Source organism: Phyllostomus discolor, chromosome 3 (assembly GCF_004126475.2).
Source record: "Phyllostomus discolor isolate MPI-MPIP mPhyDis1 chromosome 3, mPhyDis1.pri.v3, whole genome shotgun sequence".
NCBI classification, from domain to species: Eukaryota; Metazoa; Chordata; class Mammalia; order Chiroptera; family Phyllostomidae; genus Phyllostomus; species Phyllostomus discolor.
Window position 1 is genome coordinate 186,539,370 of NC_040905.2, and position 26,315 is coordinate 186,565,684.

Consider the following 26,315-nt stretch of genomic DNA (forward strand, 5'->3'; position numbering starts at 1 on the left):
GCCAACCGGCAGAGTATTTCACCCAGGTCAAGGGCGCTGCTGGAGAGAGAATCCCAGAATGGGGGCTTTGGGAAACCCACAGGAGCACCCAGGAGAGTCTGAAGGGCCTGCTTAACCCCTGCCAGGCCCAGCAAGCCCAATGCCAGCCACTGGCAAGCAGAGCAAGTAAGGTCCTTCCAGCTCGACCCACTACTCCAAGCTCCAACTCTGGAGGGTTTAGGAGCCTTGGGAACGGGATCACGGGGAAAAATCTCAGGCTGGCAAAAGAGAGGAACAGCCCCCCCACACCCCCTCTCCCAGGGCAGCTGGCAGGCCTGCCACCGGCCTGAGCTGGGGGAGGAGGAGCCGTACCTCTGAATGCAGTTTGAGGGCTTGGATATTATGATGGACTCCACATATTAGTTGCTGACCAGAGGACCTTCGAAGTCACGAGACTTTTCCAAATTTTATCCAGGAGCAAGGAAGGAAGAGCAAGCACCACTGGGAGAGTTAAGAGGATAGCGATGGAGAAGGTTTGCCTCGGACACACCCCAAGAGTCAAGTCGGTGCACGTGCTGGGTACACCCGGCCACACCGGTGGCAAGTGCGTCCTTCTCACGTGAAGGCAGAACTCCTCTCTGAACAAGGAACGATTAAACCAGGTCCCGGCCCTGGGCCACTCCCCTCTTTCAAGGACTCCCAGTGCCTGAAAGTTGAAGTTCAGAGTCCTTCCCATGGCTCCTGCCTTCCCCTGGGGCCTCCTCCTGCACCACTCCATCCCCACGAACCCCGTGCCCCAGCCACACCGAGCCTCTCTCAGCGACATGAACACACCCCTCCCTCCCCAGGCCTCTGCACACAGTTCCCTCCATAGGGCTGGAAAACGCCTCAGTTTCTGTCTGGCTAACTGCCACTCACCCTCCAGGTCTCAGCAAGGTGACACTTCCTACATGAAGCCTTCCCTGAGTGCCTGTACTGGAGTACACCCCTCCCCACACCCTGCGTCCCTGAACAGCCCTTCTCACCGTGTGTTGGAAACCCTTTGTCAACCGTCTGGTCTCCCAGGTGGCTGACCGTGTCGAGAGGGCGGGGCGGGGCAGGGGATTGTGTTCATCTTGAATCCCTAGCAAATAGCTCAGTGCCTGGCACATAGTAGGCGCTTAACAAATATTTGCTAAATAAATGCTACGTGAAGACTGCAGACACCCTGAAGCAGAAGGGGTGATTACCTTCTTCTTCATTTTCACGTTTTTGAAGATGGCGTGGACCCTCCATGTCTTCGCAAACATGGCGCCGAAGGCGGTCGTGTAGCCCACGGTGAGAATCCAGGTCCTGACCTAGAGGCCGTGAGGGAGCACAAGCATTAGTGTCTCCTAGGAGGACCACGCTCGTCATTTAGGAGAGTACCTCTGGGGGGACCCTAGAGGATGGGGACAGACACTCCACGTATCAGAGAGTCTTACTAGCACCTGCAGTCTTTGTATCACATTTCGGTCCGTGAGACATTTAGTTCCATCGGCCGCTTGCCCGCCCCAGGGCCCTGGGCACAGAGGCGTTGGAGATCCAAGTCCTGCCTTCGGTGGGCCCCCAAGGAAGCCAGTCACGGGGGGAGGCATGGAGGGCCCCAGGGCCCCTGAGGGGTCAATCACTGAGGGTGACAGAAGAGCCCTCTGGCTTTCTCTCTTTCATTCCTTCCTGGAGTGCCTTCCACATGGGGAGCATGATCACTGACTTCTCTGTCTCTTCACCTGCGTCTACAGGAGCCCAGGTGGCCCCAGGAACCTTTTCCGTGGGGCTCCTGGGTCCTGGGTTGTGGGCAGGGGCTGGAGGAAGGCTCAGAGCCACAGGGGCTGAGACTGGGCAGGTGAGTGAGCCTGCTGTGGGCTTCTCTGGTGCTCAGCAAACCTGCCAGAGCAGGGCAGGATGCAGCCAGAGCTGGCCCTGAGGGGCACCCGACTGGCAGGTGTACCCAGGCCAGCCCCAGGCCGGCAGGAGGGGCTGCTCAGTTAGGGAAGAAGGCCAGAGGGAAAGGGCTACGACCTTTGCACTCCCCCAGGGATCTGTTTCCTCAGGCATTTGGAGAAAAAGAGGAGCAGGTGCTGCCTCGATCTTGCTACCCAAAGCCCCCAACCCCCGCCACCACCATGGTTAGGCTACTTGGCTCCTCCTACACTGTGTGACCTCAGCTCAGTAGTCTGGTTTCTCAGTGCGAGGCTAGCCTGGCCCCGAGCCCACACTGGACCGTGGCTGGCTCTTGCCTATTCCCCAGGACAAAGATGTGCGCTGACCCCAGCCACCTGGGCTGGTGGCTGATGGGAACTGCCAGCCCTGATAGGAGCCAACAGCCTGGATCCCCGCAGGCGGAGAAGGGCAGCCACCATGGGTTAGGGTGTGGGAGCCTCCTGGATGCCCATTCCCTGCCTGCTCCACCATCATGGCCAGGTCCCAGCCTCTCTGGATGTCACCCTCACCAGCTGGACTGGACACCCTCCAATACCCAGGACACTCGCCTCACTCCAGCCTCGGCCCTACCGTGGGCTGTGCGCCACTGGGGCCTCCTGCTCCCTGGGACAAAAAAACCCCCCACGTGCTCTGCGAACTCCAGTTCTAGGCTTTGCTTTCTCTTTTGCCTTTCCTCAGCTCTGTTGAGCTGGATTTCCTCTCAAAAGTCCCCACCTGCCTCAGCTGAACCCAGCAAAAGGGCGGATGTGGTGAGAGAGGAAGACAGCCAGGCTGTAGGAGGGCGGCCGACCCTCGGTGCCCAGAGGGACGGGACACAGCAGGTCTTCCCAGCCCAGGTCTGCCATCAGCACGTGCAGGGAGTTCCCAGAAGCGCTCCGGCCGAGTCCCTTCATGCAGTCCCCTCCCTCTGCCTTTCTAGAAAGTCGGCTCCCCTGCTCTTCACCGACAACACATTTCCCCTTTCTACTTCATCTGTGAGAACAGGAACGGGCTGGGTAGACTGCTAGGCTGACCCCCCGAGTCCAGGAAGGACCATAGCGTTACAGGTATTGTGCAGAAATGTGGGCATGTGAGGTGTGAATGCTGACGGGGTACAGGTGGGCACCTATCCTCTCTTTCTTTTTTAAATTTCAAAACTCAGGAGAAACTAGACAGGCAAGAATGGATTGCAGTCCCTTAGGAAGGCATGGGAGGCCACCTCATGAGCCATGTTACAATGTGCGTATGCAAGAAAAAGAAACAGCACAGAGAGGGGAAGGAACGATCACTGCGCACTTAGACCTGAGCTCACTCAATGACCAGACCGTACATTCTCAGGCCGTCAGAGCTGCATCTCATTCATGCATTTGTTCATTCCTCCGTAGGCTCATTCATAAGTACAGATGCTCTTCCACTTACGCAACAGGGTTATGTCCTGGTAAACCCATAGTAAGTTAAAAATACCATAAGCCAAAGATATATTTAAAACACCCAACCTATCGTTTAGCCTAGCCTCTGTTAATGTATTCAGGACACTCACGTTAGCCCACCGCTGGGCAAAATCACCTCACTGCTGCTGCCCAGGAAAAGATCAAATTTCAAAATTGGAAGTAGGTCTCTATTGAACATGGATTGCTTTTGTACTGTTTTAGAGTTAAAAAATCCTAAGTCCGAACCCCTGTAAGTTGGAGACTGTATTATTAGACCAGAGACCAGGCATATTTGACAAAACAAACAAACAGACAAAACAATGGAAACCGGGGTGATGTTTTTGGAGCCACTGGTTGAGTGAGAAAAGCACTTTGCAGATAAAGAAGCCAAGACTCAGCACTGACAATGTGCATATTTCTCTCAACCAGGCCCTTAGCTCCAGCCGGAGCTGAGCCTGGGCCGCTGTGCCTGGGCCCCATCCAGCCCTCTCCCCCACACCATGCGCCCACCTCCTCAAACGAGTCTCCTGAGCCCAATTCAGGCCTATCCTCGCCCGGAGTCAGCTGTCACGGGGCAGGGCACCCTGGGTGGGGAGCGGCCTGAGAACATTCTCCGGGTGATCGCGACACCCTTTCAAAGCCAGCGGGTGGCTGTGACTGTTAGACCCATGGCTTTCATGCATTTTTGACAATGTTCTCCTGCCAGAAAAATAATTTTCAACACGAACATACACAGAAGGTGGACACTTTAGAAGGACTGTGAAAGATGAAGTAATAGCATTATTTTCACCTCAGCACGTGGCTGACAAAGGTCTCTTAGTTCACGCAGAAGGGTCACTTCCGCGTGCTCAGCATTGTTATATTTGCTTGACTTTTTTTTTTGTCTTTAAGTAATCATTTCCAGGCCTCTTGTCTATTTTGTGAAGGCTAAATTCATTAAGACGCAGTAATATAAATGAGTGAAGTTAGTGAAAACTCAATAATATAAATTTACCCCGGCATCTGGAAATGGCAGAATCTGCCATGACCTGGAAGCTGAGAGGAGCCGAGGTCTCCTGGGCCGAGCAGAGGCACAGGCTCGGCAGACCGCGTCCCTGCGAGGGCCGGCTGGCTGCCCAGGTGGCCCTGAAGCTGCCGTCTGCAGACCCGGATGCAGGGGGCGTTCCGCCATCCCCTCAGTGGCAGGTAAGAATGACCCTGTGCCTGAGCCGTCTGTGCGAGCAACGCAGTGTATGCCACGTGCCTGCTTTCTGCAGGGAGCCTGGCGTTTGGTCAGTGTCAGGCAGAGGGAGCCTAGGTGACCCGCCCCCGACAGTCACCCTGAGGGGCACGGAGTGTCCAGTGGGTGTCCCTGGCAGACAATGCTCCGCATGTGTTGTCCCAGTGTTTTGCCAGGGAGTTAGGTGCGCCCTGTGTGACTCCTCAGCCGGGGGAGGCTCCTGCAAGCTTGCGTCTGGTTTTCCCCAGTCTTTGCCCCTGGACCCTTTTCCCTTCGCTGATTTTTCTTTACATTCTTTTGATAGTAAATCATTGCTGTGAGTACCACGGCATGCTGAACCCTGCCAGGGAATGACTGGACTGGGGGGCTGGCTGCCTTGGGGACCCTCGCCACAACGTCCCCCCCACTCTCTGGTGTAAAGGATCAACCAACCGCTCCGTTCTCGGGAAAACTCCTGCATAAAGACCACTAGACACCCCCGTGAGCAATCAGCCCAAGTAGTAAATATTAGTAAAGCTTAATTGCTTTCATTTCTTTTCTACATAAAAAGTAAATAAAAGCTGTGATATATTCCTCCTCAAGATGATCCCCATGGGTTCACGTCTGGAGGGGAGACTGAGCGCAGGAGTGGAACCTGCAAAGACGCCCTGGCCGGCTGGCTCTGCGCGGGGTCAGCCCTGGGGGAGGCCCTGCAGAAGGGGTGTGTGTTTTTCTCCACTCCTCCACCATCTCTTTAAGAAGGAAACGGACCCCAGGCTTCAGCCACTTTCTCGTGCCGACAGTTCCCTTATCTCCTTTCCCGGCTCCTGTCTCTCTTCTGAGCTCCAGACCTGCCTGTGCCCCTGTCCCTGGAGATTTAGGTGACACGTAGTTGTCCCATAAAACCTGCACACTCCACAGCAAAAGCTCAGCCCATCGGCTTCTCTGAGCAGCTCTGTTTCTTCCCGACCTGGAGGTGGGCGGGGGGTGGTGGTGCCTTTATCCACCTGTCACCCAAGCCAGGGGCTGGGAGTCCCACAGGAGTCCTCCCCCACTCTTGCTCTCCTAGTCAATCCCGAAGTCCCTCTCTTCCTTCTGTCTCGCCCACCCTAACCTGTCCTTTGCCCTTCTCTGTGCTCAGAGGTGGAGTCCCAGGCTAGCACCCCTGGGGTCCCCGGCCCTGTGGCTGGATCTGAAATCAAGAGACTGGAGGGCATATGCTCCCAGCTGCTGCTGCATCTGTGCTGCTTCTCTGGCCGCAGCTGGCCCCTCACAGGGCTCAGTCCTCTGGGCTCAGGAAGACTCCTCTTCACTCAGGCCTAGGAGCGGTGACCCTCCCTGCAGCGCCTGGGCTCCGGGGGCCTCCACACCTGTGTGTGCCTCCTCAACCCCACCCCACCTCTTTCTGTGAACCACCGGGCGGGCTCTGCCTTCTGCCGGGGCTCTGCCGTCTTACTCCCGTGTGTCTTGTTAGGAGCTCCTCCTCTCTGTTCCCATGGCACCACCCTGGTCATTATGAGCAGGGCTCCGGAGTCAGACTGACATGGGTTCAAGTCCTGGCTTTGCCACTTGCTATCTACGTGAGCCTGGGCAGGTCCTGTAACCTGTTGGAGTCTCAATTTCCTCATCTGTGAAGCGGGGATAACAATAATGCTTCTGACTCCACAGAGTGGTTGCAAGTGTTGGATGAAAGCAGGCGTGTGAAGTGCTGAGGCTCTTAATCGAGGTCTGACTTTTGGTCATGTGTTCCTTATCACCGCTCACTGGACCACTGCTGGGGCCTCCAGCTGGCGGTCTCCCCGCCTCTGCCCCCACCTCCTGCTCATCTGAGAGAGGGGAGGGGCGGAGAGAGAGAGACAGAGGGAGAGAGGGAGAGAGAGAAAGGGAGAGACCGAGAGAGAGGAAGAGGCTGTTCTGCAACGCAAACCTAAGCAAGTCTCCCCAGTAGTAAACCCTTTATCGCCCCAATGAGCCTTCAGGTTCCATCCCAGATTCTCAGCAGGGTGCGGCCCCGCCACCCTGACACCTCTCCTGCTGCTCCCCACACGGCACTTCATTCCCAAGCAACTGCATGCTGCTTAAATGTTCTGCACACACCACACAGCTCACGCCACCCGGCCTGCCACCAGAGCGTCACTTCACACAGAATGCCACTCCTCTTTTTATCTCCTTCACAATTCTCATTTGCCTTCTGAAGTCTAAATCTTGGGCCACCTCCTCTGAGAAGCCCTCCCATACCTTGTAGGGACATCGTGGCCACCTCCCTCTCGCGACAGCCGTGGTGCTCACGCACGTTTCTGCTGTGCCGGTCACGCTGAGATGACATCTCCACGACCACCCGTCTGCCTCTCCCACCAGAGGGCGCTGCTGGGCGGCAGAGCCTGCTCTGCCCACTGTAGGTGTTGGGAGCCAGCGCTGAGGGGTGTCAGGCTGCGTGGCCCAGATAAAGAGGGAATGAGCTCTTTGTCACCAGAAATGGGCGAGTGGCGCTGAGCAAGCACACGGCAGAAAGACCACAGAGGGAACTGGAGCATTCAATTGCCAAAGAGGCCGAGTTCCTGGCCTGAGTGGTTCCTTCCACCCGAAAGAAACAGGCCGTCTGTGGGGTACTGGGCTCCCCGTCACTCCACATCTCAGGGCCCGGTGGACCCCCTCAGGGCGGTGTCGGGCGTTCCCCGCACTGAGGGAGGTTTGTGTGGTGGAGTCCCAGGTGTCCCCCTTCTGTGTGGCGCTCGGATGCCAAATAAATGAGAAGATTCTAAGAGGCGCTAATGACTCTGTTTCCAATATGTTGCCACTGCTACAAGTCTCTCCTGATTCATCAACACAAGACAAACAGCTACTCCTTTTTTTTTTCTCCCCAAGTCTTAAACATATTTACTCTTCTGTTATTAACATCTTTCCTTCTCTCTGCTCAGCCATAAAGCGCTTGGGCCCCTCCCTCTGCACATCGCCCTGAACACATATCCACGGGAGGGGGAGGGGGGAACTGGAGGCAGGCAATGCCCATCACAGTCTCAACTATGAAAAAGGGGAAAAAAAAACAATTAGAGCAAATCTCCAAATGGAAGGGAAAATCTATGCCCGGAACAATTGTGCTCAGCTGCTTGTTCAATTGATTTTCAGAAGGGCTGCCTGGCAGAGAGAAGGGCTTTCATTGCTCTTTTGGGGATCAGCGGGAAAATGGACACACGGCGTCTCCGCCAGGTCTGTTCTGACGGATGACTGGGGATGCTCCAGGCCTCCCGTCAGGGCCTCCCGTCTCGGTCACCGCAGAGGCACCTGGGCCCCAGGCCAGGAAGTCAGGCAGCAGGGGGATGAGGCCCTGGTAGCTGGCAGGGTGCTGGGCGGGAGGGGAAGCCGCTTTCCCGCTGTCCAAGGTCCTGAAAAGGGCCTTTTGTTTGGTTCTGACTGCTCACCCCAGGCAATCACTAGCGAGAGGGCAAGGAAGGAAGACCCAGGCTGTCCAGAAGCCAGCTCCAGACCTGCGTTATGTACGAGGTCAGCCTGGAGCTGAAAGGCTTGGCTTCAGCCTGTGGCGTCTAGGGCCTGCCCCGTCTCCCTGGGCAGGGGGTGGTGGAGAGATGTGGTGTGTGTCCAAGGCAGTAAATCTCAGAAGAACGCCCTCCATCAATAGCTCTAGAGACCTTGTCTTGCCCAGGGTCCTTTAAGTAAGATCTGCACAGAAAAGGCCTGTAGGGCTCGGAGTAGGCAAAGCCTTTCTAGGGAAAGGATTCAGGGACCCCCGGGAGAGTAGGGGTACTCTGGGACCCCCATCAGGGCCAGTGGGGCACCTTAGGGTCCTGGGGCCCATCAGAGAAAGGCCTCCCTTTGGGAAGGAGGCATTGCTGAGAGGTACTCCCGTGGGAGCCTCTTTGACTGAAGCCCCTCCTGTCGGCCCTCCCAGCCAGAGAACTTACTGGGCCACCGGCTAAAATTTAGCCCCCAGCACCCTGGAGGCCGAAGCTCCTGTGCAGGGCACAGAGCGTGCCCCTGCCCTCGGTGGCCTTGGCTCAGGTGGCTGAACAGTGCAGAGGGAGAGAAGGGGCCTCTCCTCCCCCCCATGACCCCATGGGTGCCCTGGCCACTGGGGGTTGGGGGTCTTCTGCAAGGGTGACATTCTCAGCATGGGCAGTGGCAGCAGGTGTGGGGGTGTGCTGGGAGGGGCTGCTGTGCGTCTCCAGGCAGCTCTGTGGACCACAAGGCGGACGAGTGGGCGCTAGGGCGAGAGAGGAAGGAGAGGGTGGGCGTACCATGGTGACCGCAGTGGGTGTGAAATTTGTGAGCAAGTAAGAGGCATCTTTTAGGACTTCCAGAAATAACTGCAGCTCATACCGAGGGGTCCCCCATACTAAGTCTTCCCCGATTTGTCCCTTTGCTTTGGCCGCACTCCCTCCCCTGTCAGGCCATAGAACATGCTAAATGGGAGTTATCTGTTTACCCACATCTTCCCGTCCACACGGCCAGCTCTCCATGGGCCTCCATCTGTGCGGTCCAGCTCTGCGCCTGTAGGTCCTGGCGCAGACTGGTGCCTTGGAAACGTTATTACATAAATGAATAAATTATAACGGCGAGCCAGGATGGCCCACCTGAAGGGGTGCGGGAAAGGGGGACATCATCTGCCCATGGGCTGGAGAATCCAGGAGCCAGACAGCCCTTCACAAGGGAAGGCCTCAGGCGGCTGGGGACAGAGGGGATGGGGGTGGAGAGGCCACTGCGGTCGGGAAGGGAGCTGCAGCCGGCCCAGTGCCAGTCCCTGTGGCCACCCCCTCTGCTGGTCTGACCTGCCTAACCGTCTAATTCCTACTAGACTTGACCTTACTGGGAGACCAGCTGGGAGTTCCCAGGGAGCCTTTCCCCTTGGGTCAGAGTCAGAAAACCCTACCATCTCCGGGAGGACTGGAACAGGGCGTCATGCTCCCCAGCCCACTGCCCGGGCCCCCACGGCCCCTCCCCTCCCAGCAGCTGGCCTGACCTTTGACCCTTTGACCACCTTCTGACGTCACAAAGCACTCCCCCACGACCAGCCACAGAAACACGGCATCACAATGTAAAACAGTCCCCAAACCACATGATTATATTAGGCTATCTTCCAAGTGCCTCAAAAAAAAAAAAAAAAAACCCCTCAGCAACAAAATATCACAGATATTTATGGCCTTTCAACTCAAAGTATCAGTGATTCCTACTAGACTTGACCTTACTGGGAGGCCCGCTGGGAGTTCCCAGGGAGCCTTTATCCTTGGGTCAGAGTCAGAAAACCCTACCATCTCCGGGAGGACTGGAAGAGGGCGTCATGCTCCCCAGCCCGCTGCCCGGGCCCCCCACGGCCCCTCCCCTCCCAGCAGCTGCCCGCCCCGAGCCCATTCCCACACCTCCTGTGAGCAGGTGATCGGCTGCTTCAGGACCCAGTGCGCAACCCCACCTCTGGGAGGGGGCTGCCCTGCATCCCCCCCTCCCCGGCCACCCCCAGCCCCACCCCATTCATGCTCACAGGACAAGGTTGTAGTACTTCCAGTCTCTTACATGACAGTCTCCAAGAGACAAGCACAAGAATAAAGCGTGGGTTCTAGTGTTGACCTGGCTACTCTGTGGTCCGTGGATGCAGCCTCGGATGCAGCCTCGGTGTCAGGAGCTTGTTACCGATGCGGCACCTCAGGCCCGCGCCTCCCTAGGCCTACAGAGCCAGCATCTGCCCTCGCCAAGTGCCCGGGTGATGCGTGTGCACGCTGCGCAGCACTGGCTGTGCAGGCAGAAGTCGGCGTGGTTGCCCTTCGGGAGGGCGTACATGGCTGCTGGGAGGGGTAGGAGGGAAGGACTTACGGATGCTAGTAATGGGCTGCTTCTTGATCTCCATGCTGGACTCATAGCTGAGTTTAGTTTGTGAAAACTCATTGAGCTATGTGCTTAGGTATGCATATCTTTACTTCAATACAAAGTACAAAAGTAAATAAAGGAGTCTGGCTTGTCGGCCAGGGGAGGCGGCTGGGAGAGCGAGGCTGAGCTGCGCACGCGCCTCTGAGCTGACGCTGGAGCAGCCCGGGGCCGAGCTGGCCTCTCCTGGCTCTTCCGTCCGACTCCGGTGGCTGACGACTCCCGTCCTCAGAGACCACACCTGTGTCATCCCTACCTCCCTCACGGCCTGTCCAGGGGCCCTTTGAGCACTCGAGGCGGCAGGGGTAGAGCCGCTGGGCTGTGACTCAGGCAGGTTCTGAGTCTGCCCCTGACCGTTCCAGCAGAGCAAGGCCGCGTAAGGCCAGAAGTCCCCACAGATATGCCCACACCCAACAGACCAGCCCCAGCCCCACTGGCCAGCCTCGCCTTCATCCCAAGCTTACTCTGCTCTATCAGTGCCTCTCAGCAGTGTCCATGGGTGAACTCAATCACCCAGCTGTGGTCCCTCCCTCCCTCCCTCCCTCCCTCCCTTCCTTCATGTGAAAATGGCTAACATTTACTGAATCTTATTATGCGGCAGACGCTAAGTGCTTTATATACACTCTCATTTAACCCTCACAACCCTGTTATTACCCCCACGTTAGAGAGGAATAAACTAAGGTTCAGAGATCTTAAGCAACTTAAACACACAGCCAGGAAGCAGTGCAGTTGGGGTTTGGACACAGGCAGTCCGAACCTGTCTCATGTGTGAGCCACTGATATACTGCAGGGATACCTAAGAAAACCAATCAGTAAGTACACTGAAACCTTCGAACTATATACCTTAAGAGGGTGAATGTTTATGGTATGTGAATTGTATCTCAATTTTTGAAAATCTGAATGGACAAAAATTTTGGTTGGGATCTGTGCTGACCACAACCCTGAGAATTTCGTTGATCTGTTTCTCCTGGTATACACCAGCTTTTTAAAAAATAAAACTATTTCTTGGGAAAAAAAAGATGAATGAAACGCCTCAGATGTCTTCAGAGTCCCACAGAGCTAGTCCCCAACTTCGATACTGCCCCCCACCCCTCCCGGCCGTGGAAGACCCAGCTGCGGTTCTCTCTCCTATACAGTGGGGGTGGGGAGCCCGGCCTGGCTGGGCGGTTGTGGGGACTCAAAGGAACGGCTGCACCTGGCAGCACCTGGCCTTGGACACCACCGTGGAGAGGACTGAGTTTCCAGGGGCCGCAGGCTCGGGGCAGTCGTGTGCCCCACGGCCAGGGATGCTCTGAGGGCGCCTGAAGCTGCTGAGATCTGTGCTCGCTGGAACCGAAGACCCACCTGAGTCTTCTCATCTCCCTGCAGAGCCCCCGCCTTCCCTCCACGCTCCTACTGGGGCTCCTGCTAAGACGCTACAAGGAAGGTGGGTGCCCTTCCTCTTCCCCACCCTCCTTGCTCCCTCTCCGGGCTGCCAGGGGCTGGGATCCCTGAGCCAGGTCAGCGTGTAAGCTGTGACGGGGCCTTCCCACCCCCTGGCGCCCGGGTGCTGGCCCACACCCAGCACTGTCCTCACAGGCAGCTCCGTGCCCACAGGGGCCACGTTGCTATGGTGATTCCACTACCCACACAGCGTCCAGGGAGACAGCACGGTGTAGCTGGAGCTATTTGCAAGACTTGCTGAAACCAGGCTGGGAAGATTCCGGAAAGGGTCAGAAGGAGCGGGGGAGGGGAACTGAGTGTAGCTGCTTCCCAAGCAGCGGCTGGGTGGGTGTGCACGCGCTCACACACCACCCACCGCCCGCCCTGTCCCAGTTACTGCGGCCCTTCCGAGCAGAGGCACAGGCCCTAGAGAGACATCGACTTGTGATTGCCATAGGTTTCTTCCTGAGGTGACTGACGCTCACAGTTTATCTTTGTGTTTAGTTTCTGTACTGAGCAGACAGAACAGTGACTCCTATTGTTCCCCATCAGAAGCTGGCTTCAGGGTCTACCATGTCCTTTGTCCTGTAAGATTTCTCATAGAATACAGGGCAAGACCCTAGGAAATTATACAGTGATGAGGGGAGAGATGCCTATCCCTTTCCCCTCCCCCCTTCCCCCCTCCCAGAGTCGCCCTATGTTCTAGGCAGCTTGTCTGAATCATCTCATTTAACACACATCACAATCCTGCATCCATTATGCCCACTTTACAGATGACAACGCTGAGGCTCAGAGATGCCAAGTCACCTGCTGAGGTTGGAGCTAATGAGCATAGGAGGTGGGAGAGAAACCCGGGCTGTCGTTTGGGATCTGTGCTCACTGCACCAGGTGGCCCTGCTTCCACCCCCTTCACCCTGCAGGTGGGAGTTTACTGGGGCAGCTTCCTAGGCCTGGAGAGAACAGAGACCAAGGCAGCAAGTGAAACAGAGCAGCTGACCCCCGCATAGCAGCTGGAGCACAACCCAGACCGCACCCATTGGGTCCTACTGTTTGGGCTCTGAACCCCAGAGCTTTCAGCTTCCCTTCCTGGGCGATACCGGGAATTATTAGAGAGGTGACCCTGGTGCACATTTGTGCTGACCCAGTTCAATCCAGCACCAGCAATGGATGCCTCTTCCCTACAGGCGTGAATGTGGGCTCCCTCCTGCAGAGCCTCTGAAGCAGCCCTGACTGCAAATAAATGAATCCTCGGGGGCAGGAGAACCGGGCCCTGACGGCCTCCCGGAGCCCTCGTGTGCGGAGCTAATGCTGGTTGTGAAGCACTTTATGGTTTATTCATGCCGCCTTGCCAGGCTTCCCAGGACAGCCTTCCCCTCGCGCAAATGAGCACAACGCCCAGAATAGAATGTCAGGCTTCATTAAAAGAAAAATCCCGGGTGTGGGGGATGTCCCTTTTTTGCTCTCCAGCCTGCGTCATGCAGTGTTTGAGGGATTCAGGTCAAACCCCAGAAAGCACCTGGGCTTGAGAGCAGGGAGGGGAGTCAGGAGCTTCTTTCCAGGAGGGAGGGCCTCTCCGAGGGCAGGGCCCCAGTCTTGCTGCACCAAACGCCCAAACCCAGGCCTGGGTGTGTGCCCAGGTGGCCGGCGGTAAGTGGCTGGCACATGGGGGCCCCCAGGAGGGACAGGGTGGAGCCCTGCTGCCCTTACTTCCAGCAGGGAGACTGAGGCGGGTCCCTCGGCTCTCGGGGACTCTCAGCAGGATCAGAGCGCTGTGTCAATGAGAAGTCCCCAAACCAGCCCTGCCAGCACTTTCACTGCGGTCTCCTCACACTTGGGGAGGGTGTCCCCAGGCACACAGGGGAGAGGAGATCCTTGTTCTTCTCACTTAGCTTCCTCAGGGTGCCTCAGGAGGGGCCCAGGAAAGCTGCCCACGGACACACATGGCACCCGGGAAAGTGCAAGGCCCCCCAGGGCACAACAATCACGCTGATGCAGAAATGTAGGAGACTAAACAGGCTTCACACCTTCCCTCCAACGAGCAAGACTGCCATGTACTGAAGTCATCATCCTTGCCCACGGGGTCACCCCCTTGAAGGAAAAGACCCACCAATTCATGGCCACAAGGACATCTGAGCAGCTCAGCTTCTCCGAACTCTGGGCACACTGCCTCCAGGCATGTGGGGCAGACATGGTTCTGAATTCTCCTTCTCAATCCCCAGAAGGGCAGAATGAAACAGGGGGGCCAGTGCTGGGCTCGGGATACAAACTCTGAACAGGAAGCTGGGAGTGAGTAAGCCCCGCCATACTTGGGGTTTGACCGCCCTCCCGTTCAAACCCCGGGTTCGCCCAGAGGGGACGGATGCCTGAGTACCCCCCTGACCTTACCACTTGTATCTGGGGTATCGGGGACACGATCCCCCACTTCTCAAATGGAAATGTTTGAACAAAGTAAGTGTGTTTCATCTCAGTTGCTAAACAATTCACCTTGAAGTCACTGGTAACACTAACAACTCCTGACTCCGTGTAAGAGTCAGTCCATCTGGGAATCTGCAGACATCAAGGGGGCGTGGTCACACACAACAGAGGGTTCCAGGGGCTCCCCTCCTCTCCACCTGCTGTCTCAGAGCACAGGGCGCTGATGCAGCCCAGACAGTCCATGGGGGCGGGTCGGTGACCTGCAGCAAGTATTAGGGCTCCTCTAGGGGGCGACACCGAGACATCAGAGTAGAAATACCACCTGAAAGAGCCTGCTTCGCAAAGAGGGGGCCTACATGGCTCTCAACAACAACAGAGGCAGAGAAGGAGAGAAACACGGATTGGTTGCCTCTTGTTCACGCCCCGACCAGGCGCCCAACCCACAGCCCAGGTACGTTTCCTGACTGGGAGTCACACTGATGACCTTCACTTCGCAGGACAATGCTCAACCAGCTGAGCCACACTGGGCAGGGTCCCAGTTATTTTTAAAATTTATTTTTAATTAAAAAAATTTAAATTCTCACCTAAGGACATTTTTTCATTGCTTTTGAGGGGGTGCGGGGGAGAGAGAGAGAAAGCGAACGTGAGGGAGGGAGGGGGAGAGAGAAACATTGATGGGAGAGAGAAACACCAGCCAGCTGCCTTCTCTTCTCATATGCGCCCGACCAAGGACTGAACCCGCAACCTGGGTATGTGCCCTGGCTGGGAACTGAACCCTCGACCCTTCGGTCCACGGGATGCTGTCCCAACACACTGAGCTATACTGGCCAGGGCAAGCCCCGTTTTTGAGAGATCACAGTAGTCGAAGTCCAGAAATAAATTTCAACAGGTCATCCTCATGTTAAAAAGGAAGCAAGCGGATGCTACACTCCGCCGGGAGTCAGTGCTACACAGTCGCCAGCTGCTGACATACAAACTCCTTACGGTGACCATGACGACAACAACAACCGGGCAACAATTTACAACGTTTATCAACTTTCAAAGTAATATTTCTATAATATAATAGACAAGTTACACTGTTTTGGACTTCCTTAAATATATGCATTTTCTGGGGGGGGGGATGACATAGTCCCCAAGGGAGCCAAACACTGGGGCTTGAGCGGGAAAAGACAGTACTCTTGCGTGAAAGTAAAGACATACATATGGTGCATACGTCTTTGGCATTGTTTTCATGAGGGGGTGATAAGTAAAGAAAGCCTAAAAAGGCTCCTTAGGGGGGAAATAGGGAAACATGGTCGGGAAGCCCTACTTGAGCAGAGAACAGAGACTGGGACCTTTCCTACAGGACTCGGAGTGACCCACGCGGACTTCCCTCCTTGCATTCCTGACGGTGCCCGGGGTCAGAGGGCAGACCCGTCCCCTCTCAAACGGCCCTGGTGGTGATTCTTCTCCCTCGCTTTTCTGGGTTATCCAGCCGTTCCTCAGTGGGCTGTCTCCCAGCAGTGGTCTGTCAAATCCATACTTTTTTCCCTTGTGAAAGACTTTTTATTAGCTTATAGGAGGTAAAGTACTTTTTAATTTAAAAAAATTGCTGTTCAAGTATTGTCCTCTCCATTTCACCCCCTCCTCACCTCCCCCCCTGCCCCAGCCATCCCCACCTCCTACCCTCAAATCCGTACTCTGAATTTGACGGGCAATACTTAGGTCCGTTCTGCTCTGCAAGCAACAACCTACTGCCCTGGTGAGCTGTGTGAACAGCTGAACGGGCGGTCTCCTGCCTGTTCATGTGCTTTCGTGCCTTTCTGGGTTTGCACTCGCGTTTCTAATGGCTGAGGTCACCAAGAAGACCTTAGACCACGTTCCACTGGAACAAGCAGAATGACTTACTGTGCAAAGGGTTTCGAAGGTCTTCTCGGAGACAAAGGACCCATCGAGGCCAAAGAGGAAGATTGATGCGTAGGAGAGCATCCCTCCCAGGATGATGAGGTTGTTCATGTAGGGGCTCGACATCTTTATCAGCCTGGCAGGGGAAGGAGATGCAGAGTTAACAGAACTGGTAATGGGGCTGCTCCTTTGACGACTGTTTTGACAGGGTGCGCGGTGGTGAAGGCTGGAGGGGCAGAGAAAAAGGTAAGCCCTGGTCTCCTCCCCCTCCTGCTCCCCAAGACCGTGCCACCTGCTGGGGGCTGTTTCCCGCACATGGAAGGACCCTGGACAGCTGTCAATTCCTGGCTGTTGATTTTCCTGCCTCCTTGGTCAAGTTCACCTGCCACTTCTCTAGAGACAGCTTGGAACATCAGTTTCTTCAACCACTCATTTTTAGTTTATACAAAAACATTAAGTCAACAGGTGTCTGTGGCTGGGGCTGTGTCTAGAGAATTCTGCGTTGACCTTCAAGCACCCAGCCGCAGTGAGACGGGAGGGGCCCCACCGTGCTCCCGGTGCTGAGCGGACCAGGCCCGGGAGGTCTCCTGGGGAGAATTCAGGTCTGCTCAGCAGTTGCGGCGAGTGAGCATCCACTTTGGCTGCCCGAAGCTCACGCTGTCCCGTGCACAAAGAGGGCCACACACCTGGGTGATACGCCTCTCCCAGCCACCAGGTGATGGGGGTGGACAATGGAGTCCTTCATCCCACCCCCTCCCCCTGTCTGCACCAGGCTGCTGTGGGGGGCAGTTTTTATACTCCCAAATTCCACTCCTCTCTCTCCCTCCCATCAGGAATCCCGCTGTGGCTCCCAGCTGCCCAGCAAGCCAGGACCGGGTTAAACCATCCGCTGGCTCCCCCGACACGGTCCGCTCAGAACATCTCGAGTTTTCAGGTACCCCATGGTCCAGGTGTTCTTTTGCAGATTGTAATTAGGGGCAATTGTTCCCTGAACATTATCCTTTACATTATGTACTTTTACTAATCCTTCCACATTCAAAGAGTGTAACGTGATATCAAAGTGGTAAAGGGAGAAAAAAGCCTGCTGTAAATTGTGGGCCGTTTACAGGGCCTTTCGAGTTGGGAGCGATGGGTCCAGCACAGGGCCCTGCAGCCCCCAGAGGCGCGCTGTTGGCAAGGCGAGTAGCGGCTGAGCTTCCTCCGCTCCAGAAGCACCGATCACACGGGCTGGGGCACCTGTGAGCTGAGACGAGTCTGGGTTCCTGAAGGTGCTTTTGCAAACCATGACCTGCAGGGGCCCTTTTGTTCTTATTATCTCAGGGAGCTGAGCAGGGGAGAGGCCAGGAGTTCGGCAGCCTTCCCGGAGGAGGGGGCCTTAATGGATAAGTAGCACTTCGGAAGATAGAAGTGAAATGGGTTTACATTTGCAAAGCCAGTCAAAAATTGACATGGATGCCAGCGTACTGGAAAGAGTAATGACAATTTTCCCCAGGAGGCCAAGATGGGTAGTTAAGGAATTAAAGGCATTTAGACTTAGGATAGGGGCAACTCGCCATTGTGATGGGCATTCTTGAAGCTTATAGAAAGGGATCTAATGTTGAGACCTATGTGCCCAGGCCTTGTGCCAAATGCTCATCATTTAAGGTTTGTAGGGAGTGGACAAAGGTTGCACACACACACACACACACACACACACATTTTTTGGTGGCAGTACCTGTGCTATTGGTGATAAATACAATTAAACAACAGGTGAATAAAACTCTTTTGTTCTTTAGGAAATAGGTCTGGCCTAAGCAGTAGCTACTAAGCCGCACCCCCCCCACCCCCACCACAAAAACAACGGCTAAAACAATCTAGACCTTGGAGCCTCCTTCTTTACAGAAGAAGAGAAACAGCTGTTCTCCTGGAACCAGGCTCGCTGCTGGCAGCCCTGGAGGCCCCGCAGCGTGGCTTCTGGGCACGATGGCAGAGCCGTGCTGCCCACGGGTAGGCACAGAGCCTGGGACCGTGAAGGCCCCGTTCTGAGTCCCTGCTGGGCCTCTCCCTGGACAAAGCAGGGGGCTGGGATCAGGGATTTGCTGGGGAAACCACCGAAGCTGCCCAGGCTTGGTAAACACCACCACCTGCGGTGGAGGCCTGTTCCACAGACAACTGACCGGAATAACTCAGACAGCGAGCTGCTCTCCTTGGGAGAGTGAAGGGCAACTGTGACCGAAACGAAATCAAGACCTGGAACCAAGGGGAGGGGCTCTGCCACCAGCAGTAGTGCGGCCTTGGACGGGGCTCTGGTCCCCGAGCTTCAGGGTCCTCCTCTGTAGTCCAGGGAGGGGCTGTACCCCATGGGAAGGGCCCGGCCCTGGACTCAGTGATCTGCTCTGACAATGCTCCCTAAAATGCCGGGGGTGGGGCAAAGACACTGCAGGGTGCTGTCTTGCAGCCTTCTCCTCCTGGACCACCACGAGATGCACGAGCAGAGCCAGCGCTCTGAGAAGGCCTTGGACTTACATCCTTCTGTTTCATTTAACCCCGCCTCCCCCAAACCTACCCGACCAGGGGCTCCTGCACAATGAGCAGTCTTGCCTCTGTGTGTGCATGCGTGTGTGTGCATGTGAGCACACACACACATGCTCAGGAAACAGCTAATAACACCCCCGCAACTGAGCGGCACGCTTTAGAAAACTGCCCCGAGGTCTTCTGTGCCCCCGGGGAATCCGCCACGTGATGCTCCTACACTTTGTCTGTGAGGTCTGTCACCCCAGAAGGCGTGGTCCAAGAGGAGGGCATGAGCCACTTACTTCTGGTTCCGGTTCTTGATGTTGAAAAAGAGAAAAGCGCTGGCCATGATCATCCCCAGGATGGTGAGGGCGGAGAGGATGCTGTAGAGAGGTAGGGAGATCTTCCGGAGCTGCTCCAGGATGATAGTCTTGTCTTTTGGGGGTTCGGATCCTAGAAGGCCAAAAAAAAAAAACCCAGGTATCAGCTGAGCCCAGTGAGGTCAGTGCCCGGGAACCACTTGGCCTGGATTCCCTGACCTCTGCCCCCCGTGCCCGAACTCTGTGTGGGGTGCGTCTCCTGGGTGAGCGCGTGCTGGTGGTCGGCCAGCCTGCCCAGCGGGGAGCCTCAGCCAGGACTTCTCTCTTTCCCTAGAGAGAATCAATAAAGGGTTTGTGATGCATTTAATAGCCATTAGAAGACTAGAATTTGATTTGGTCTAATTATCCTGTTGAAAAACCATTGCCATTTATCCCCAAAGGTAGCAGTGGCTCAGAAGGGGCAGGGCTGGGTGCCAGAGTGGGTACCTGGGTGTCACTGGGGGTGAGGAGCTTGGCTTTGGCTTCAAGGACTCTGTGCCAACACATGACAATGACCATCCCTCAACAGGGAGGAATTCTGCCAGTTCCTCGGAGATGTGTGTGTGGTCTGGTCCGGCTGCAGATGTTCTGCCTCAAGGACATTGTTATAAAAACTCTCTCTGATTTTCCATTTTCATAGCGCTCACTAACCGTGGGGGGCAGAAGCTACCTGCATGCCCTCCCTTCCCTGCCGTGCCAGGACCGGACTGAAACTGTGGGGCTCCGAGAGTCTGGGGGACTGCAGAACTATCCCTGCTCATTCTTCAAGGGCACCGGGGACCTGGGGAGCCCCGAGGGACACAGGGCACACTCCTCTGTACAGGAGCCGGCACACCTGTCCTGTTCCAGTTTTACCTGGGATGGGGTGGCGTGGGCGGACAGACAGAGAGACACCCTCCACCCCCACTCCACTTCTTGCAAATCCCCTTTCTCGGCTGCTGTTTCAGGACCGGTTTCTGCTGCAGAACTGTGACATGTTGGGACTTTTCCCTCCAGTGGGAGGGAAAATGTGTGGAGCCAGCCAAGTGCCCGGGCCTGGCTGACCCTGGGAGTCCGGAGGAGCCCGATGACCACCCCCACCTGGGCCGTGCCTCGGGTGCCACCCTCCCTTTGTGCCTCTCTTCCCGGGAGAAAGGCAGAGGGTGGGCAGATGTTGCTGCAGGGGTTGAGAGCTCTCCCGAACATCTGTGTTTAAAAAACTCTGCTAACAAGTTCAAATGTGTTTGGAAACATCCAGCAGATAAGAGGCATTTGAACCATCTCGACAGTCTAGGGAAGTTGCCAGGTTCGAAAGTAGCTGGGAACCTGCTGGCGTGGTGAATGGAAACCTTTGAGCGGTTCCAAGTGAAGAGGTTTTTATAAGGGGTGGCTTCAAAGGCTAAAAAGTCAGGGCAAAAGCAGGCATGAGGTGACAGAGGTAGCCCCATTTCTAGCTTCCAGTGACATCTGGAAACTTCCTCCCCCACTCCCCACGTTCCTCCTCCCTCCGCCCACCTGTGGTCTGGGCTGCATGAGGCCAGCTCAGGTGACTTCTGGCTCCCAAACACCACAGCCATCCTGGGGGCGCCCGTGAGCTCTTGGCTGGAGAAAAAACCCTCTCCAGGCACCGAGAAAGGGGGTGAGGTTTGGATCAAATGCTGCGTGATGACTGTGACCACTAGCTGTTTGTGTAGAAGCAATGTCAGAAAGTTGACGGCAGCTCCTCCTCCCCATGCCGCCTTCCCTTCCTGGGAGAGGGCACCTCCCCAGGGGGCATCTCAACTAAGACAATAGGACTCGTCAGAAGAGCCGGTGACTGCAGTGGCCCTGAGTGTCCCTTCTTGCACCTCACTGGGCCCATCCACTCACCACTCACCCACTTCTGCCTGAGCTCCACCTTTCACCATTCCGTCATGCATCACCGTTCACGACGGTCGCCATCATTAATACCCACCTGCCACCACCGGGCCCAGTGCTGGGCGCCAGCGATTCGAAGATAAACAAGACACAGTCCCTGTCCTCAAGGAACTTACACATGAGCCATGCACAAAGAGAAAGGCAGTAATAAGCAATAACATTCACCGAATGCTTCCTAGGGGCTAAACGCTTCTCAGGGGTTTTCTCAGTTGATCCACCCGATAATCTCCCGGGTAGGAAAGATGATTCCCATCTTGGTGGGTGGAGTGGGAGTCGGCGACAGTGTTCTAGGTGTTAAACGGTTTATATAGCCCGTTCAGTGGCAACGCTGGCAGGACTGGAACCCAGGCCTGCCTAACTCCTAAGCCTGTGCTCCGTCTGACTCCATGCAATCTGCCTCCGACGCCAGCGTCCGGGTGGCTGATGCCCTTGGGCACCGGGAGGCCTGAGCAGGAGGCAGAGTGCAGCTCAGCCTGATGGCGTCAGCAGGGGCCGAGGAGAGCACGGTGAGCAGTTGGCTGTTCACCAGGAAGACGAAGAGGAAAGGGCAGTCTGGGCAGACAGCCCGGCAGAGGCAGAGGCATGGTGGCGTCTGGGTGCATTTGAGGAACTGTGAGCAGTTTGGTTTGGGAGATCTGAAGGGGAAGGTGGGGACGTGAGGAGGGATCCCTCTGTGGAGGCCTTGGGGGCCCCACCATGGAGTGAGGCCCCCTGTTGTGTGCAAAGGCCACCAGAAGCGCTCTGAGCAGAGGCGGGCATCGTCGGCACGACACGGTGGCAGAGGCGTGGCACAGCTGTGAGGGGCCAAATGGACTCCAAGGGGTTCAGACTGGTCCAGCCCGTCCGCCCATCCATCCATCCATCCATCCACCTCTCCATCCACTCATTCATCCCTCCATCCACCCACTGCTTCCGTGACTCATGTGTTCACCTGTTCATTCATGTATTCACCCACCGGCCTGTCTGTCACTTGATCAACCACGTATTCACGTTTTCCTAAAATATCACTGAATATCCAACATGTGCCAGACCCTGGGCTGGTGCCTGGAATTTAAAACCAAACTAGTTCCAGTCAGAAAGCTCATGGTCCAACAATCTAGAAATTTCAATACAGAGTGAGAGTGGCCATGGTAAAGGCAGAGAAAAAAAATCTGTGAAAGCCAAGAGAAGGGAGCCATTAGCCCACTTGGGGGCAATCAGGGAAGCCTGCACAGAAGAGGTGTTATTTGATCTGGTTCTAGAAGCTGAGAAGGAGTTCTTCAGCTGAGGAATCTGAAGAGGGAAGAGTAGCATGTGGAGAGGCCTTATTACCAACCCAACCGAGTCCTTTACCAGTGGAAGAGACAGAGCTAGATTTAGCTGGACCACATTTAGAAAGAATTGCTTCTGGCCATCCTCTGGTTTAACACAGATGCCTCGGTGACAGCCAGCACTCATACAAACTCCAGTGACCCATCCCAGGAGCTGGGATCTGGCTCCCACGTGAGCGATGCGGACCCTGTGCTCAGTGAGTGAGTGTATGTGCTGAGAGAAGAGGATGTTCCCTCCTTCCCACAAAACCGGGGACTCGGAGCTTATCCATAACCCTCAGATGATATCCAGGCTTGGGAGCAATTGAGCGGACCCCCTCCTCCAAGAAGCCCACCCGCCTTACCTTGGAATCTAATGGTGTCGTTGATGATCTCCAGTGTGTCGGCCACAGCGTTGTACTCGCCCACCTTCACCTCCCTGCTGTCTGTGGGGAGCAACAGAGAGGGCCTGGTTAGACCTGAGCCCCGTGTTCGTGTCTGTCTGGGGGCTCTGGGTCTCCCTACAGGCCCCGGCAACATTCTTGCAGGCCTTTCCGGCCCCCAGGTAGAATCACAAAACTTCTGACCTGACCTGGGCTGGAACAAACACTGTCTCACTCTGTCTCGTCAACTGCTTGTCTGTCCTTTGCTGTGCGTGTACAGGATGGGGAGCCCACGCCCCCACAACTGGATTCTCTGCCCGTTACCCAGTCCTTCCTGGTCACTGAGCTGAGCGGCCACTCGGTAACACCCCCCTGCCGTCTAACTCTGCCCTCTGGGGCCACACAGAGGTCTCTGCTCCCTCTGCCCCAGGGCAGCCCTCGAGCTCGAAGACAAAGACAGACCACCCCCTGACATGAGCCCCCCCCCTCAACTGAACATCACTTCTGCCTCCCACCCCACCCAGGCCCTTCCTCGGGCCACACTGCACAATGTCACTGTCTGTCTGATGCAGTGCAGACCCGAGGGCCGACCAGCGCGCTTCAGGTGTGATCTGGGCAGCGGCACGCGGAGGAGGCCACCGCCGCCTTCAGTCTGCACAGTTTATCTCGGTGAATGCACTCTGAGGCGGCGTGAGCATCGTTCAGAGGACACGCTGCGCTGCTGTCATGCCGGGCACGGAGTTTCCTGCATGTGTACTTGTGCAGGTGTATTTTTAGACCAGGTGATACCTTTGAATTTACCTTCATCCTAGATACTATTCTGGACCAGGGCGGTGGCAGGAGGAACGGAGCTAGTAATTAGCTCTGACAATGGTTTCTTTTTTCCCCAGGTAAAATGTGGACACCTGGGTGATCAGTGGGTGGGAAAGATGGGGAGCAGGGGAGTGAAGCGAGTGCCTGGGGGGGCCCGGATGCCGTTCCCCAAACAGAGAAGCCAGGAGGAGAGCAACCAATGCAGAAAGAGGATAAGTTCCCGTTTGAACGTGCTGAGACTGAGGTGCCTATGGACCATCAGGGTGGAGATGCCCTTGACTCTGGGCTGAGGAGAGGGATGTGGGGCCATCGGCAGGTAGCTGGGAGTTGGAGCAGAGGGCAGCGAGGGCACTGCCACGGACAGGGCCAAGTGAGAAGTGAAGAGGACCACAGACATACTCCTGGAGAGTGCCAGTCTCAGGGGGACCCTGGGAAGAAGTGGCCAGGACACTAGCAGAGTGGGCATTGTAGAAGCCAAGGAAAGGGACAGTTTCACCACGGAGCTGGCCAGCAATGCAACATGCTACCGAGAGGCTGGGACCATAAGCCTCTTGAGCAGGGGTCAGGGGATTTGGCAATGGGGGATGTTGGAGACCACAGGTAAAGCAGATCCAGGGAGAGGCGGGCTTAGAGGCAGAGGACCGAAGGAGACAAGTGTGGGAGCAGAGGAAGGAGCCCCCAGGGCAGAGCAGGCTTTGACAGGGGTGGGGAGTGGGCAAGAAGGGACTGAGGGGATTCACTGAGCCCCACGGTGTGCCTGGATCTAGGCTAAGAGTTTCTTACACCATTTTTCAGTCCTCACAGTTGAGTGGAGTAGGTGGCTTCAGTTCCACTTTACAGATGAGGAAACAGAGGCTTGGGCAGTTGTGGCTTTGCCCGGGGTCCCGCCGACACTAAGACCTGAGTCCAGGTTCAAAGAGAGGACTCTTCCCTGCCATGGGGCTGCCTTGACGGGGCACCTGAGAGGGGACAGTTCCTAGTGGAGCTGACCACTCCACGTGCCCCTGTGCCTCCTGAGTGTATTAACTGCAGAGAGGAATGCCCACCCGCAGGGCAGGAGGGTCCCTGGAGCTACAGACCCTGGTCCCCAAAGTGCCCAGAGGTCATAAGGCAACATGCACCCAGAGGAACTGCCTGCGTGGCTCTGGCTCCAAGGGAAATGCAGGTGCCCTGCTGGCCCCTTAAAAACATTAAGGAAATGGAACCAGGAATCCCATTGGCTGGCTACCCTTCCGCCTGCATTCCTCTGACAGTGGGGTGCAAAACAGGGCTGTAAAAGTCACTTCCTTCTCCCTCAAAGGTCTCCCCCCCAAAAGGGGGGGAATCACACTGTGCTGGCGGCTGTCGCTTACCTGGGTCCCCCAGCTCCTAAATGTCACATTAGCAGACCCCGCTGGGACCTCCAGCATCCTGGCTCGGGCCTTTTTGAAGTCTCAGTCTCCACAGCTCCTGTTCCCCCTCACCCCCACCCCAAACAGGAGGCCCTGATTTATTTATTTGGTGTGGGGAGTCAGCGCATGAAATATTCAGGCTGATCAGAATAAATCATCGGAGCCGGGAAGTGGCGTGGCTGGCCGGCCCCCGCCTCGCCCCCAGCCGCACAGCCCACCCCTCTGACTCACAGGGCCTGCTGCAGGTCCCCTGGCACCAAGATAATACTCAGCTTCCCACTGTGACCATAATCACCATAATCTCTCCCTGGAGGCAGTGCCTGGAGGCTCACGGGCGCCTCACACCTTGCATTTAAGGGCTCGTAGCAAACCGTGCGTTGGGTATAATTCACCCCAGTCTGTAGATGGGGGAGGAGGTTCACATAGGTTAAGTGCATGCTCAGGGCCGTGTGCTGGGCACCAACCAAGTGGGCACCTGAACTTGGGTCCTGTAGTTCTGAATTGGGAGCACTCTGCCCACCCATACTGAGCAGGGCTACCGGCCATTCAGCCCACATTTACTGAGTGCCTACTGCATGCCAGGCCCAGCCTGAGATATTTCATAATAAACAACCCCTCAAAAATATCAGTGTAGGTGGTGGAAGATGAGGTTATTTCCTCATCCTTGACCAAAGAGGCCTTGGACATCTGTGCTGGAGTCAGGAGATACAGAGACTGAGAAAAATTCATTATCTCTGACCTTGCAGCGCAGTGACTGCAGCCCCGCCCAGCCCTACCAGGGAGGTAAACGCATTCCCACCTGCAGACAACGTTTCCCTCCCAGCTTGCTCCCTGTGAGCAGGTGGCTATAACTTTCAGGGTGGCTATGAGAGTAAGAGAGGAAAATAAAGGCAATTTCTGGCTTGGGCCTAACTAATAGTAAGTGTTCAATAAACTAGAGTTATTGGAGTCATGATCAAAGTCACTGCGGACAACTTGCTAGGCCCCCAAGCACTCCGCATGTTTTCTTACTGCTACTGGTTCCCCACAATGGTCTCTCTGCTTGGAACAGGGCTTTCTCCTCCCTCTGCCACACCAACATGTGCAAACTTTATCCACCTCTTCCAGGAAGGCTTCCCAGAGTCTCCCCATCCAGCCCCTCATTTTCTGTGAGCTCAGGGCACTGGGTGATGGCCCCCCATGTTGGAGCAATGCCCCAGGTGTGCCCAAGCCTTGTGATTCCTGCCGGCAGGTAGGTTCCCAAGCGGAACCTGAAGTCCTGCTTCTGACGTCCGGGCAGCGTAGACTCCTGTCCCCTGCACCCTGCCTGGAGCCCCTCCCGGGTCTGAAGGTGGAAGAACGGCATTCCCCATGTTCTTCCATCCCCCACGGCCCCTAGGGGTGGTGACTGTGATAGGCACCCAGCACCTCCAACTTCCAACTCCTTCACTGCTTGCTAACTCCATTGTACAAACAATGCTAACCGCTCACTTGCATACAGACTGGCCTGCAGACTGTGGACCTGGGGATTTGCAGGCAGACAGAAAACTCCACTAGGGGTCGGGAGGTGGG

The 26,315-nt window shown here is 56.0% G+C and overlaps 1 protein-coding gene across 1 annotated transcript in view; it reads right to left on the bottom strand.

The window, feature by feature from the left end:
* The window catches only part of GABBR2 (gamma-aminobutyric acid type B receptor subunit 2), a 330,068-nt gene that overhangs the window by 58,463 nt on the left and 245,290 nt on the right, over window positions 1-26,315 (bottom strand). Inside the window, exons 9-12 of the mRNA XM_028531783.2 lie at window positions 22,543-22,623; window positions 18,936-19,086; window positions 16,144-16,276; window positions 1,209-1,316 (exon numbers count right to left, since the gene is read on the bottom strand). Of these exons, the coding sequence (XP_028387584.1) occupies window positions 1,209-1,316; window positions 16,144-16,276; window positions 18,936-19,086; window positions 22,543-22,623 (473 nt within the window). The remainder of the gene's footprint in view (window positions 1-1,208; window positions 1,317-16,143; window positions 16,277-18,935; window positions 19,087-22,542; window positions 22,624-26,315) is intronic.